General features: G+C 49.1%; 1 protein-coding gene across 1 annotated transcript; it reads left to right on the forward strand.

Annotated features, from left to right (window-relative positions):
• Nucleotides 1-15: 15 nt before the first annotated feature.
• Nucleotides 16-12,443, forward strand: LOC138824791 (actin-related protein 2/3 complex subunit 4-like). The gene is made up of 6 exons (XM_070019068.1): nucleotides 16-249; nucleotides 3,818-3,936; nucleotides 5,009-5,120; nucleotides 7,209-7,304; nucleotides 9,097-9,267; nucleotides 11,594-12,443. Exons 1-6 carry the CDS (start codon nucleotides 31-33, stop codon nucleotides 11,597-11,599), a joined length of 723 nt encoding a protein of 240 aa, XP_069875169.1. The 5' UTR covers nucleotides 16-30; the 3' UTR covers nucleotides 11,600-12,443.
• The last annotated feature ends 765 nt before the right edge of the window (nucleotides 12,444-13,208 follow it).

The raw sequence follows: 13,208 nt of genomic DNA on the forward strand, positions 1-13,208 counted from the left end.
GTACCGGGAAAGCCATAACGCAGCGCACTAATGCAGGGCTGGAAACATACCGGAAGGGCCCTGGCGTCAAGAAGTCCTAAGGAGCCCGGGGCGCTTGGGCTCGCCTCCCCCCCCCCCCGCTTAGACCAGAGATGGTATCGCCCGGAAGTCGGGGCGGAGACTGCGGCTGCGCTGCTCGCAAAAGGTCAGGCGCCGTGGGGCTGGCGACTTCCGTACTTCCGCTTTCCGGCCCAGCCAGCGCCCGCGATGGTGAGAGCGCCGGGGCCCGCTGTGGGGACCCCGCACCCCCTTCCATTCAGCCTCGGGGTTGTGGGTTGCGGGGAGCCGTCGCTTGCTTCGGAGGCCCGTGGCCGGGTGGGGGCTCGGGGCGGGTGGGGGCCGGAGGGCGGGGCGCGGACACCCGCCGGCCGGAGCGGGCCCTCGGCCGCCGGCCCGGCCCCGCCGCGCGCGTGAAATACCCCCGAAGCGGTGCAAGTCGGACGTGGGGCTCTCCGGGCTCCGGTCGTGCCTCGGGGCCTGCTGTGAGACCACCTCCCCTCGCCCCCCAGAATAGAGCCGCGCCGAACACACCCCCTGTCCCCTCTGCCCCCTCGGCCACCCTGCGGTTTCCGGGGCGAATGCCCTCCTGTCCCCCTCCTCCGGTCGGCGTGTCCAGCCTGGCTTCTGCCTCCGCGAGCGGCCCCGTGTTGAGCTGCCTAGACGGCGCCGGCCCTTCCCGGCCCGGCGGGGCCGCGTCCGGTGCTTTCTCGGGCGATCCGCCCCTGGCCGCCCGGCCGCGGCCCGCGGGGGTCCTGCGACAGCTCCTCCGTCCACCTTTTCAGTGCTCCCGCCAGGCGGGCCGGCGGCCGTCCCGAGGCGGCTTAAAGCTAGACATCGTTCACCTGGTGCTCGCTGTCCTCAGCTTCATACCTCAGTTCGAAACCCGGTTGAGAACGTGCCCGTACAGTTTTAAAACTTGTATGTTGGTTGAGCTATTTCGTGAGCCTGTTGTCTTTTATGCTTGAAAGGGCAAGTGTCGGCCACCTGCAGGGTAGAGTTTGTTATGTTTTGTTTGTGCTACTACTTGGACTTGAACTCAGGGCCTGTCTCTTCGCTCTTTTGCCCAAGGCTACTAATTGAGTCACAGTTCCACTTCCGGACTTTTGTTGGCTGATAGGAGATAAGACTTTTTCTTCCTCGGGCTGGCTTCCCATTGCAATCCTCTATTTCAGTCTCCTGCGGTAACTAGGATGGCAGGCATGAGCCACTGGTGCCCAGCTCACTTTTAGGTCTATTGTGTATAAATGTTACCAAAAACAGCCATGTAACTACTGGACTCAGGATACATCGCCATAAAGTTTTCTCAGGTCTCTTTGTAACCCATCCACTTCGGACCCCTCTAACCCAAACCACCACTCATTTTTCCTGTATTATGTTGTCTTTTCCACAGTATGGATCAAGGGCGGGCAATTTCTAAGCCAACCCTAGGGCCTTATAAGACCCTTGAAATCATTTGGTGCATGTTGGGATAAACTCTCGTGCTGCCTCTTGATGACCACTGCCTACAGCCATCTGCCCATACTGATAATTATGTGGCTGAGAACAATGTAAATGGCCCTTGACAGAGAAAAAGGTTCTGTGTTGCCAAGGGTCAAATCTAGAGCTTCATACAAGGTAGGCAAGCATGTTGCTTCTGAGCCATAGGAGTGCACCACAGTTCATTGGGATCTTTTAAAAAAATTTTCTTCTGCATCAGATGTCAGTCCAGCCCCCTCTGACTGAATGTCCTCTTCACTGCCCCTGCCTGCATTGACACTTTTTCCCCCCCAGTCATGGGGCTTGAACTTTGGGCCTGGGCGCTGTCCCTCAGCTCTTTAGCTCAAGGCTATCGCTCTATTACTTGAGCCACAGCACCACTTCCAGTTTCCTGGTGGTTAATTGGAGATGAGAGTCTCATGGACTTTCTCCTGCCTGGGCTGGCTTTGAACTGTGATCCTCAGATCTCAATCTTCTGAGTAGCTAGGATTACAGGCGTGAGCCACCAGTGCCCAGCAACACTTCTTGTAAAAAAAAAAAAAGTTTATAAATATACATATATACATATGTGTCTCACTTCCCTTTCCAATCCATTCTTCAGAGAGCCACAGTGCAGCCACAGTCACACAACTTCCTCCTCAGAAAGCCCCCAGGGTTCTTATCTTAGGAAAAAAGAAGCTAACTCAGTAGCCTGGCATTTGAAATAATAATCTTATTCAGTTTGCCATCATAGCCTCATCTATACAACTTAAAATGCTTTTCAGGTACATAAACCTTGTACTCATTACTCTCTCTGGAACTCATAATATCCTTTTGTTAGAGTATTAAGTTAGTGAATTCATGTGTTTATTTCTATAGAACATTTAGTAACAGTAAGTTAGATATTAAGCTAGCTGCAAAGTATGTAACTGAATAAAATAGGCCTCATGAATAAAGTAGATGTGGTCTATAGACTATGAGCCTTAGTGTCTAGTGAGGAACCAACTTTACAGATGAAACAAAGGATGTGTCACTGTAAATTATAATAAATGCAATGAGGGGAAAAGTCAAGACTTTTTTTTTTTTTTTTGGTCGGTTGTGGGGCTTGAACACTGGGCTTGGGTGCTGTCCCTGTGCTCTTCAGCTCAAAGCAAGTGCTCTACCACTTGAGCCACAGCGCCACTTCCGGTTTTCTAGTGTTTTTTTTTTTTTTTTTTTGGTCGGCCTTGGGGCTTGAACTCTGGGCCTGGGCGCTGTCCCTCAGCTCTTCAGCTCAAGGCGAGCGCTCTACCACTTGAGCTACAGCGCCACTTCCGGTTTTCTGGTGGTTTATTGGAGATAGGAGTCTCACGGTCTCTCCTGCCCGGGCTGGCTTTGAACCGCGATCCTCAGATCTCAGCCTCCTGAGTAGCTAGGATTACAGGCGTGAGCCACCAGCGCCCGGCTTTCTAGTGGTTTTATTGGAGATAAGAATCTCAGAGTCTCACGGACTTTCCTGCCCGGGCTGGCTTTGAACTGTGATCCTCAGATCTCAGCCTCCTGAGTAGCTAGGATTATAGGCGTGAGCCACCGGCACCCGGCTAAGAAAGACTTCTGAGAAAGGAAGAAGCCTTCTCTAATAAGCTAAACTCTGGATGACTTAAGCAAACAGGGAGGAAAGCCTGCAGACAGTTCAGTCTGTGTCAAGTCCTAAGGTGAGAAAGAACTTGACTAAGTGACCAGCATACTTGAAGCTGATCCCTTCCGCTGAGAAGATTCTCATTCTACTTTGTCTCCTGAAATCATCCTGGTCTTGTTACCAGTCAAAACCAGTTTCTTCTTCATTTGATATAGATTACTTCTAATTCTTAAACACTTCCTCCCTCCTTTTTTATCCTCTACACAGGTGAGCTATTTCTGCATGGACAATCTTTGAATTTCCAGCTCACTCACTCCGTGGCAAACTGTAGACTTGTATACACTTTTAGCATAGTAGATGGTGGACAGTCAACTGTGTGCCTGTATAGTCAGTTACTCAGCCTCAGCACCTTTGACATTTAAGGCTGGATAATTCTTGTGCATGGTAGGATGTTTAGCAGCATGTCTGACCTGTATCCACTCCATATCTAAGCACATCTTTACCTGATTATGACAGTCAGACATGTGTTTGACACATTGTCAAGTATCTGTGGCAGGAATTGTTTCCTGTTGAGAACTGCCACTTGAGACTAGACTGAAAGGTAACTTGAGGATGCAGGCTTTTGTGTTCACTTGGGAGCCAGGGGTTTGGTGCGTTTGGTGAGGCAGGTTCTGACCCTTCCCACCTCCTGGTTTGTTCTAACAGACTGCCACTCTCCGCCCCTACCTGAGTGCCGTGCGGGCCACACTGCAGGCTGCCCTCTGCCTGGAGAATTTCTCCTCTCAGGTTGTGGAAAGACACAACAAGCCGGAAGTGGAAGTCAGGTAGGAAAGTAAAAGGTCAGCGTGGGGGATGAGGGGTGCTGCACACTGGGATGACTTGTTTAGAGGGTGCTATGAGCTTAGAATTGTCAGCACAACTTCAGTTGACATTTTTTTCTGGCCTCCAGATGGTTTTCAATTTGAAGTAAAGGAAGTAGAGCTATGGGTTGGTGGGGCATGGTACATGGGAGGAGTTCCTTCAGCAAGATTGTGTGATAAAATGTATTAAGGGAAGTGGCACTGTGGCTCAAGCGCTTGCCTTGAGCTGAAGAGCACAGGGACAGTGCCCAAGCCCAGAGTTCAAACCCCACGACCAAAAAAAGAAAAAAGAAAAGGTGTATTTAGCTGTTCCTAAAGTATCTCCTATGGACTCAAAGCCACTGGCCAATTAAAAAGGGAATTCAGCTGGGCGCTGGTGGCTCATGCCTGTCATTCTAGCTGTTCAGGAGGCTGAGATCTGAGGACCACAGATGGAAGCCAACCCAGGCAGGAAAGTCAGTAAGACTCTTACCTCTAAGTAACTAACAAAAAAAGAAGCTTGAAGTGGAGGTGTGCTTTAAGTGGTAGAGAGCAACCGCCTTAAGCAGAAAATTTCAGGGACAGCACCCAGGCCCTGAGTTCAAGTCCCACAACTAACAAAAAAAAAAAAAAAAAAGGAATCTTACAGACTTTCCTGCCTGGGCTGGCTTTGAACTGTGAACCTCAGATTTCTGTCTCCTCAGTAGCTAGGATTACAGGCATGAGCCATAAGCACCGGCTGTGCATTTTAATGTCTCTCAATGCTCACATGTGGAAAGGATGCCCTTACTTCACAGAAAAGGGGATGAGATTCTAAAAGGGTTACACGCCACGGAATGTGACAGACGTGGACAGATTTCAAAACCTGTCACCCTTACTCTACAGTGTATGCATTTTTGCTGAAGGAAACATTTCCTAGCCTCCATATTGGAGGACCTGTGTTGGGAACCTTGTGTTTCTTAGACTCTCCAGTCTCAGATAGAGATTCCAGGGCATATTGTGGGTTGCTGTGACTGGCATATTGGTATTTCAGAGGCCTCTTATTTTATGATTTCAGGAGTAGCAAAGAGCTCCTATTACAGCCTGTTACCATCAGCAGGAATGAGAAGGAAAAGGTTCTGATTGAGGGCTCCATCAATTCTGTTCGGGTCAGCATCGCAGTGAAACAGGTGAGTTGTCTTGAAGAAGGCCTGGAGTTCAGAGCTTGCTCTAAACCAGGAAGGACAGACAGTGCCACAGAGCCAGTTTAATATATATAAAGAGTGTGTGTGTGTGTGTGTGCGCGTGCGCGCGCGCGCGTGTGTGTGTGTGTGTGTGTGTGTGTGTGTGTGTGTGTGTGTGTGTGTGTGTATTTTACTCGGGAAAAAATCTGCATTGGAACTTGAACCCAGGGACTTGCTCTCTTGCTTGGCTTCTTTGCTCACATTTGGTGCTGTACCACTTAACCATGCCTTCAATACAGCTTTTTTGCTTGTAATTGGAGATAAAGTATCTTGTGGACACTGCCCCAACTGGTTTCAAACTGAGATCCCCAGAACTCAGCCCCCTGATTAGCTTAGATTATAGGCAGGAGCCACAAGTACCCTGGTAGTTTATTTGTTTTTATTTTTTGCCTGTCCTGGGGTTTGAGCTCAGGGCCTGGGCACTGTCCCTGAGCTGCTTTTGCTAAAGGCTAGCATTCTACTGCTTGAGCTACAGCACCACTTCTGGCTTTTTCTGTTTATGTGAATCTGAGGAATAAAATCCATGACTTCGCCAGGTGCCGGTGGCTCACGCCTGTAATCCTAGCTACTCAGTAGGCTGAGATCTAAGGATCGCGGTTCAAAGCCAGCCTGGGCAGGAAAGTCCGTGAGACTCTTATCTACCAAAAAAAAACCACTAGAAAACCGAAAGTGGCGCTGTGGCTCAAGCGGTAGAGCACTCGCCTTGAGCTGAAGAGTGCAGGGACAGGGCCCAGGCCCGAGTTCAAACCCCACGACTGACCTTCCCCCCCAAAAAAAAAAAAAAAATCCAGGGCTTCATGCATGTTAGGAAAGCACTCTATTGCTAAACCACATTCCCAGCCCTAATTTAGTTCCTTTTACTTAAATTTGAAAAGAAATGCGTAAACCATAAGTGGAAAAACAGTTGTCACTTGCCACAATAGTGGAGGATGCCGAAAGTAAACACAAGAACAGAACAGTGTTACCAAATTCAGACTAGATACTGTTTACCAGAGAGTTTCGATCCTGAGGCCTAAGAGGGGAGTTTTTGTTTTTTCTGGGGTTTTTTGAATTGTTATTATAAAGGTGATCATGTACAAAGGAGTTACAGTTACATAAGTCAGTATAGAGTCCTTTTTTTTTTTTTTTTTTAGTATCACCCTTTCCCGCCTTTATGCGGGATACCTGGAGGTATGGAGGACATCAAGTTCCTTGCTGCATAATTGTTTTAGAAATATTGAGAGTTTAGGGGCTGGGAAGGTGGCTCAGTGGTAGAGTGCTTGCCTTGCATGCATGAGGCCCTGGGTTCGATTCCCCAGCACCACATAAGCAAAAAGAAAAAAAAGCCGGAAGTGGTGCTGTGGCTCAAGTGGTAGAACGCTAGCCTTGAGCTGAAAGCTGAGGGACAGTTCCCAGGCCTAAAGTTCAGGCCCCACAACTGGACCCAAAAATTTAAAAAAAAAAAAAAAATATTGAGAGTTTAAAAGAAGGGAGAGGGGCTGGGAAGGTGGCTTAGTGGTAGAGCGCTTGCCTCGCATGCATAAGGCCCTGGATTTGATTCCTCAGCACCACATAAGCAGAAAAAGCCAGAAGTGGCGCTGTGGCTCAAGTGGTAGAGCGCTAGCCTTGAGGTGAAGAGCTGAGGAACAGCACCCAGGCCCAGAGTTCAGGCCCCAGGACCTAAAAAAAAAAACTAAATAAAATAAATTTTTAAAAAATAAAAGAAGGGAGAATGTTCAGGGTTGTCTGATGTTCAGCGTGTGCCTACAGCTGTGCCTACAGCCAGGTAGTGTGCTTTCTGCACTCAGGACATAAGCATGGTAAAGGCAACCTCAGTACAGTGTGCCAGAATAGGAATGGGTGAGGGGGACTGCAGTAATGCCCATGAACTTAGGGGTGATGGAAAATACCTCTTTTCACTTAGCAGCCATTTGCAGTGTAGGCAGGGATTACTTCTACACCAGACCTGCCACGTCCTGTGAGCCAGGAGAGGGGAAGGGGTCTGCAGCTATGGAAGTGTTAGCTTTCTTTTCTTTTCTTCTTTCTTCCCTCCAGGCTGATGAGATTGAGAAGATTTTATGTCATAAGTTCATGCGCTTTATGATGATGCGAGCAGAAAACTTCTTCATCCTTCGAAGGAAACCAGTAGAGGTAACACCTGTGCAGAGTTCCTTATGTTCATTCCTGGAATTCTGTCACTCAGTGGCCTGGCATATTTTTTCTTTTTTTGTGTCATCGCTGGGACTTGAACTCCTAGGCTCTGTCCCTTAGCTTTTCACTCAGGAGGCTAGCACTGTACCACTTGATCCATAGCTCTACTTCCTGCTTTTTGTCAGTTATTTGGAGATAAGAGTCTAGCTTCAATCTTCGATCCTCAGACCTCAGCCTCCTGAGTAGCTTGAGATCCCCCTCCCCCCTGCTCCTGGGGCTTGAAGTCAGGGTCTGAGTGTGTATATATATTGAGTTTGTGATTACATAAATTTCACAGTATTGTGGAATAGTGATACTTAAAGTCACAAACACATTTTAACCTTAATGAGGTGCGTTGTCAATATTGTGGCCTGACCTTCTCTTTGCTCAAGGCAAGCATGATGCCACTTGAGCCACAGTGCCACTCCCAATTGTTTCCTCCCATCCCCACCACAAGATTTATTTTTATTTTTATTTTTGCTGATAGTGGGGCATGAACTCTGGGCCTGAGCTCTGGCCTGAGCCTCTCTATGCTCAAGGCTAGCATTCTACCACTTGAGCCACAGCACCACTTCCAGCTTTTTCTGAGTAATTTTTTTTTTTTGTCATGGGGGCTGAACTCTGGGCCTGGGTGCTGTCCCTCAGCTCTTCAGCTCAAGGCTAACACCCTACCGCTTGAGCCACAGCACCCCTCCCGCCTTTTTTCTGCCTATATATGGTGCTGGGGAATTGAACCCAGGGCCTCATGCATACAAGGCAAGCACTCTACCACTGAGCCAAATTCCCAGCCCCTGAGTAATTTTTTGAAGATAGGAAGCTCTCATGTATTTTCCTGCCCAGGCTGGATTTGAACCGTGATCCTCATATCTCAGCCTCCTGAATAGCACTAGCACCTGGCCAGATATATCTTATATGATGAGATGCACATAGGCATTGTACCTTTGTGTTCCTCTCCTAAGAGTATCCTCCTTTGGTCTCACTGTGTGAGATTATTTCTTGAACCAGTATTGCTGCTGCTTCAGTCATAAAGCATCCATTGCCTGAATTGAGTTGGCCTTCATCTCAGCTGGAGTGGTGGCAAGAGAGCTTGCAAGTTTGGGAAAAGTTGAGTTTATGTATTGCACATCTTCCTAAGGTCTTACAATGAAAACAGTACAATGAATTAGGAATCCTTCCCTTACTATTGGAGTTTTCTTGACTTTGTATTTGAATCCTTTCTGTAAATTTCTTGCCAGGTCATCTTTTTTTTTTTTGGGGGGGGGCAGTCCTCCTGGGGCTTGAATTCAGGGCCTGAGCACTGCCCCTGAGCTTCTTCTTTGCTCAGGATTAGCACTCTACCACTTGAGCCACAGCGCCACTTCTGGCTTTTTCTGTGTATGTGGTACTGAGGAATGGAACCCAGCATTTCATGCATGCTAGGCAAACACTCTACCACCAAGCTGCATTCCTAGCCCTCACCTCCGTTTCTTATTTGATTGAATTCTTCTAAACAAGATTCCAGTGCTTCCATTCTCCCCGCCTCTGTGCCACATCAGTCTCACAGAGATGTTTGATATACAGACTCTTCAACCTGGCTCAGTTGCTTGGGTCCCACATAGGTCTCCCCCCATCTCCAAAGCCAGTGGGCTGCTGGCTGAAGGACATGTTACTTGGGAGAAAGTCACAGCCAGCTGGGAGCATGTATGAGGCCTGCTGCGTGTCCTTGTGTGGTAATTCCCATTTCTTCCCTTTCCCTACTCACTTTCTTCCATAGGGTTATGACATCAGTTTTCTCATCACCAACTTCCACACAGAGCAGATGTACAAACACAAGTTGGTGGACTTTGTGATCCACTTCATGGAGGAGATCGACAAGGAGATCAGTGAGATGAAGCTGTCAGTCAACGCCCGTGCGCGCATCGTGGCTGAGGAGTTCCTCAAGAATGTAAGTCAGGCATCAGTGGCTCATGTCTGTAATCCTAGCTACTCAGGAGGCTGAGATCTGAGGATCATATTTTGAAGCCAGCCTAGGCAGGAAGGTCTGTGAGGCTCTTAACTCCAATAAATTACTCAAAAAACCTGGAAGTGGTGCTGTGGGTCAAGTAATAGAGTACTAGCTTGAGCAAATGAAACTCAGAGATAGCTCCCAGGCCCAGAGTTCAAGCCCTAGGACTAGCAAGAAAAGGCCGGGTGCCAGTGGCTCACCCTGTAATCCTAGCTACTAAGGAAGCTAAGATCTGAGGATCGCGGTTCAAAGCCAGCCCGTGCAGGAAAGTCCATGAAACTCTTATCTCCAATAAACCACCAGAAAACTGGAAGTGGTGCTGTGGCTGAAGTGGTAGAGCGCTTGCCTTGAGCTGAAGAGCTGAGGGACAGCACCCAGGCTCAGAGTTCAAGCCCCACGACTGACTAAAAAAAAAAAGGAAGAGAATCTAAGTTGCCCATCCAGCTTTCCTGAGTTACAGGGCAAGTTTCACATCTGCCCTGATAGCTGTGTGCTCTTATCTCCTGAGGTCCATAGGACCACTGGGTAACAACTGGCTGGCCGCCTTTAAGCCGCTGGATATTGGATGTCATTTGTCTCTTGTTAATTTGTGTGTCTTAAAATGTCTGTGACATTTGAAGGTGCTAATGCCTCACGCCTGTAATCTCAGGAGGATGAGATCTGAGGGTCGCAGTTCAAAGCCAGCCTGGGTTAACGTCTATGAGACTCTTACCTTCTATTAACTACCCGAAAACTAGAAGTGGAGCTGTGGTTCAAAGTGGTAGAGCACTAGCTTTGAGTAAAAAAGACTCAGGGACAGTTCCTAGGCTAGTTGAAGCCCCACAACCACACCCCCCCCCCCAAAAAAAATGTTCATGACGTCCTTCGTGAAGTAATTTGTGGATCGTGGGAATGTAGACCAGATAATCATTGTGTAATTCCACACCTATAGCAGACTTAAATTTTTTTTTTTTCAGTGTCTGTTTCTTAGGCTTAAGTCATGATTTTTTTTTACTTATTTCCTTCCCATCACTGCAAGACTTGCAGCTTCAGTTCCCTCTTAAGTTGTTTATGTGTCTACTCAGAAGACTACAGTCCTTTTCAGGGAGGAATTGTTTATATTGAAGGACTGACGGCAGAGTTGTTCTTGTCCAGATAGTTGGGACATGACTTTCTTTTTTTCCTTCTTCCAAAACAACCTTTGGTTTGTTGAAACATTCCACTCAGAGTTGACTGCGCTCCCTGGGTGGTAGGTTTGGTGTTTACTGCTACCAATATACATGCAGCCCAGGAGGAGCCCAGATTCCTAAATACAGAATCCACCCACTTCCCTGGGGCCTAATTATACTGTGCTAGCGTGCAGGAAGCTGTGCTGTGTGCCTGGCAGGTTCACCGAAAGGAGGATGGTGTGTTAATAATTCTCTCAGAGAAGCTGAGTAGTACATGTGATTTCTTATGAAAGCATATTGCCTGGTACTTGGTAAGCCTTCTATGATTGGTGGAAGGCCAGGGTTCTAGGAAGCCTTGGTTCCCCTGTAATGGAAGGGTGGTATAATTCAGCTTTTTTTTTTTTTTTTTTGTCGGTCGTGGGGCTTGAACTCTGGGCCTGGGTGCTGTCCCTCAGCTCTTCAGCTCAAGGCGAGCGCTCTACCGCTTGAGCTACAGCGCCACTTCCGGTTTTCTGGTGGTTTATTGGAGATAGGAGTCTCACGGTCTCTCCTGCCCAGGCTGGCTTTGAACCGCAATCCTCAGATCTCAGCCTCCTGAGTAGCTAGGAGTACAGGCGTGAGCCACCAGCGCCCGGCTAATTCAGCATTTTTGACTTCTGCGTGGACCAGGTAGTGTTGGGCTGCATTTAGTCCTTAACCATTGATTCCCAGCTTCTGTTGTAGCGTCAAGACTGTTCTAGGCACCATAGGGAGATGAAGGCAGAAAACATTTCTAAGACTTTTTGGCGTAACCCCCAGAGCTTGATAGGTAACACCAGATCCTGATTCCTCTCCTCTTGGCCAGTTCATTCCTCAGGCCCCTTGGATACGAACTCCATGTTTAAAGAACCAGATTTGACCCAGCAAACAAGGCAGTGTCGGGGGAGCTGTGGGGAAGCCCCAAACCCCTAGTTTTTCTGCAATGACATAGGTTATTGCTGAAGTCTCAGCTGGATTTAAGATTGAGCCTCAGCCCAGCCCTCACAGTTGTGAGCTCTCAGGTCAGCCCACCTTCTCAGCGCAGGCCTACCGGGACACACTAGTAACCACCACGCCCTGCTGCTTGGCTCTCTTTGCAGTTTTAAACCATCTGGCTGGATGTCGCGGCCTCCCCCTCAGCCTCCCTATGTGTGTCTGCGTGTTTCTGCGAAGGCGTCCTGGAGTCACATCCTGGAGCAGTGGCAGCGGCGGCGGCACCAGCGGCGGCGGGGAGTCTGGTTGGGTGGGCACAGATGCGGGAGGGGGTGGTGTGCTTGCTAGCTGGGCAAGAAAGCAGCAGTGGACCTTTCCCCGGGCACACGTGCATGCCTGGTCAGGCTGGCTTCTGATGGCTAGTCCCCTGGGCTGGGACAGATTTTTTTTTTTTTAAATGTCCTGAAACTTAAAACTCTGTGCTTGTAGGAGACCCTAACCTTTGTGTGTCTCTCTCTTTTTTTTTTAAAACAATTTCCACCTCCAATGGCTGTGACTGGTCCCAGTGATTGTACCTTACTGGTCGCTGTGGGTCTAGGCGGGCCTGGAGCCAGAAGGCGACTTGTTTTTTTCTCCCTGTGTCACCCCAGGTGGGGAGAGAGGTAGGCCTCAGACTCTAGTCTCTCTCCCTTGCTCTCTTATCCCGAAGCCTCCTTGGGCCCAGGAGAAGGGACCCTTTGCAGTTCCTGGGCTTTGCCTGAAGATGATCACCCAGCACTGGTTGGGGACAAGGGCTGAATCCATGATTACCAGCCATGCCTAGGAGCTGGGGCCTTGCAGCTTGTCTGTCAGTGCAGTGCCTGTGCTAGAGGTGGAGAGGTGAGCCCTCCAGAGCTCCCAGCGGCTCTCCAGCCCACTCTGGCTCCTCTGCTCCCACGCGCGCTATCTCTCTTCTGAGTCTCGTGGATCCTCCCTCCCCTAATTAAAGTTTCTTCATGCCCCTTTGGGGCCGCATGAGGTCTGTGCTCTGTGTGTGTGTGAGGAGGGAGTCTGGGCTTCTTCATTCCCCCAGGTTGTGTGGCTCACTTTGGGGCCCAGCACTCTAGTAGAATGGTGACCCATCACACCGCCCCCATTGTACCTAAGGCACCGTCCAGTCTGAAAATGTCCACTTGTAACACAGCTTTGGTGCTATTCACATAATGATGTCTGGGCCAGAAGGTAGCCTCAAAGATCCCATCTTGGATTGGGAAGGTACCTCAGTGGCAGAGTGCTTGCCTTGCATGCATGAGGCCCTGGGTTCGATTCCTCAGCACCACAAACAGAAAAAGCTGAAGGTTGCCCTGTGGCTCAAGTGGTAGAGCACTCGCCTTGAGCAGAAGAGCTGAGGGACAGTGCCCAGACCCAGAGTTCAGGCCCCACAGCTGACAAAACAAAACAGAATGAAAGATCCCATCTTGAGATAAAAAGGCTGAGGTTCCATGGGACATAGTAGTGGCTTACTCTAGTATTCCAGCTTGTGAACAAGAGGGTAAAGTGGCCCGTGCTCAAAAACGAGTTACTTCCCACATTTTATTTCTTTGGTGTGAGTCCTGGGGCTTGAAATCAGGGCCTGGGCATTAGCCCTTAAGACTAGTGTCCTTCCACTTGAGCCACAGCACCACTTCTCCCTTTTTCTGAGTAGTCTGTTGAAGAGTCTCACAGATTTTCCTACCCAGGCTGGCTTCAAACGGTGATCCTCAAGGGCTGGGAAGGTGGCTCAGTGGTAGAGCGCTTGCCTTG

This window comes from Dipodomys merriami, unplaced genomic scaffold, assembly GCF_024711535.1.
Source record: "Dipodomys merriami isolate MVZ:Mamm:240054 unplaced genomic scaffold, mDipMer1.0.p SCAF_13, whole genome shotgun sequence".
In the NCBI taxonomy this organism is placed as follows: domain Eukaryota; kingdom Metazoa; phylum Chordata; class Mammalia; order Rodentia; family Heteromyidae; genus Dipodomys; species Dipodomys merriami.

What these genes read in the sequence shown, in the direction of transcription:
- LOC138824791 (XM_070019068.1), top strand. Translation starts at nt 31, where the DNA reads ATGCAGGGCTGGAAACATACCGGAAGGGCCCTGGCGTCAAGAAGTCCT. An exon ending in CCCAGCCAGCGCCCGCGATG is followed by an intron (nt 250 to 3,817) that starts GTGAGAGCGCCG and finishes TTGTTCTAACAG; the next exon opens with ACTGCCACTCTCCGCCCCTA. An exon ending in TTCGAAGGAAACCAGTAGAG is followed by an intron (nt 7,305 to 9,096) that starts GTAACACCTGTG and finishes TTTCTTCCATAG; the next exon opens with GGTTATGACATCAGTTTTCT.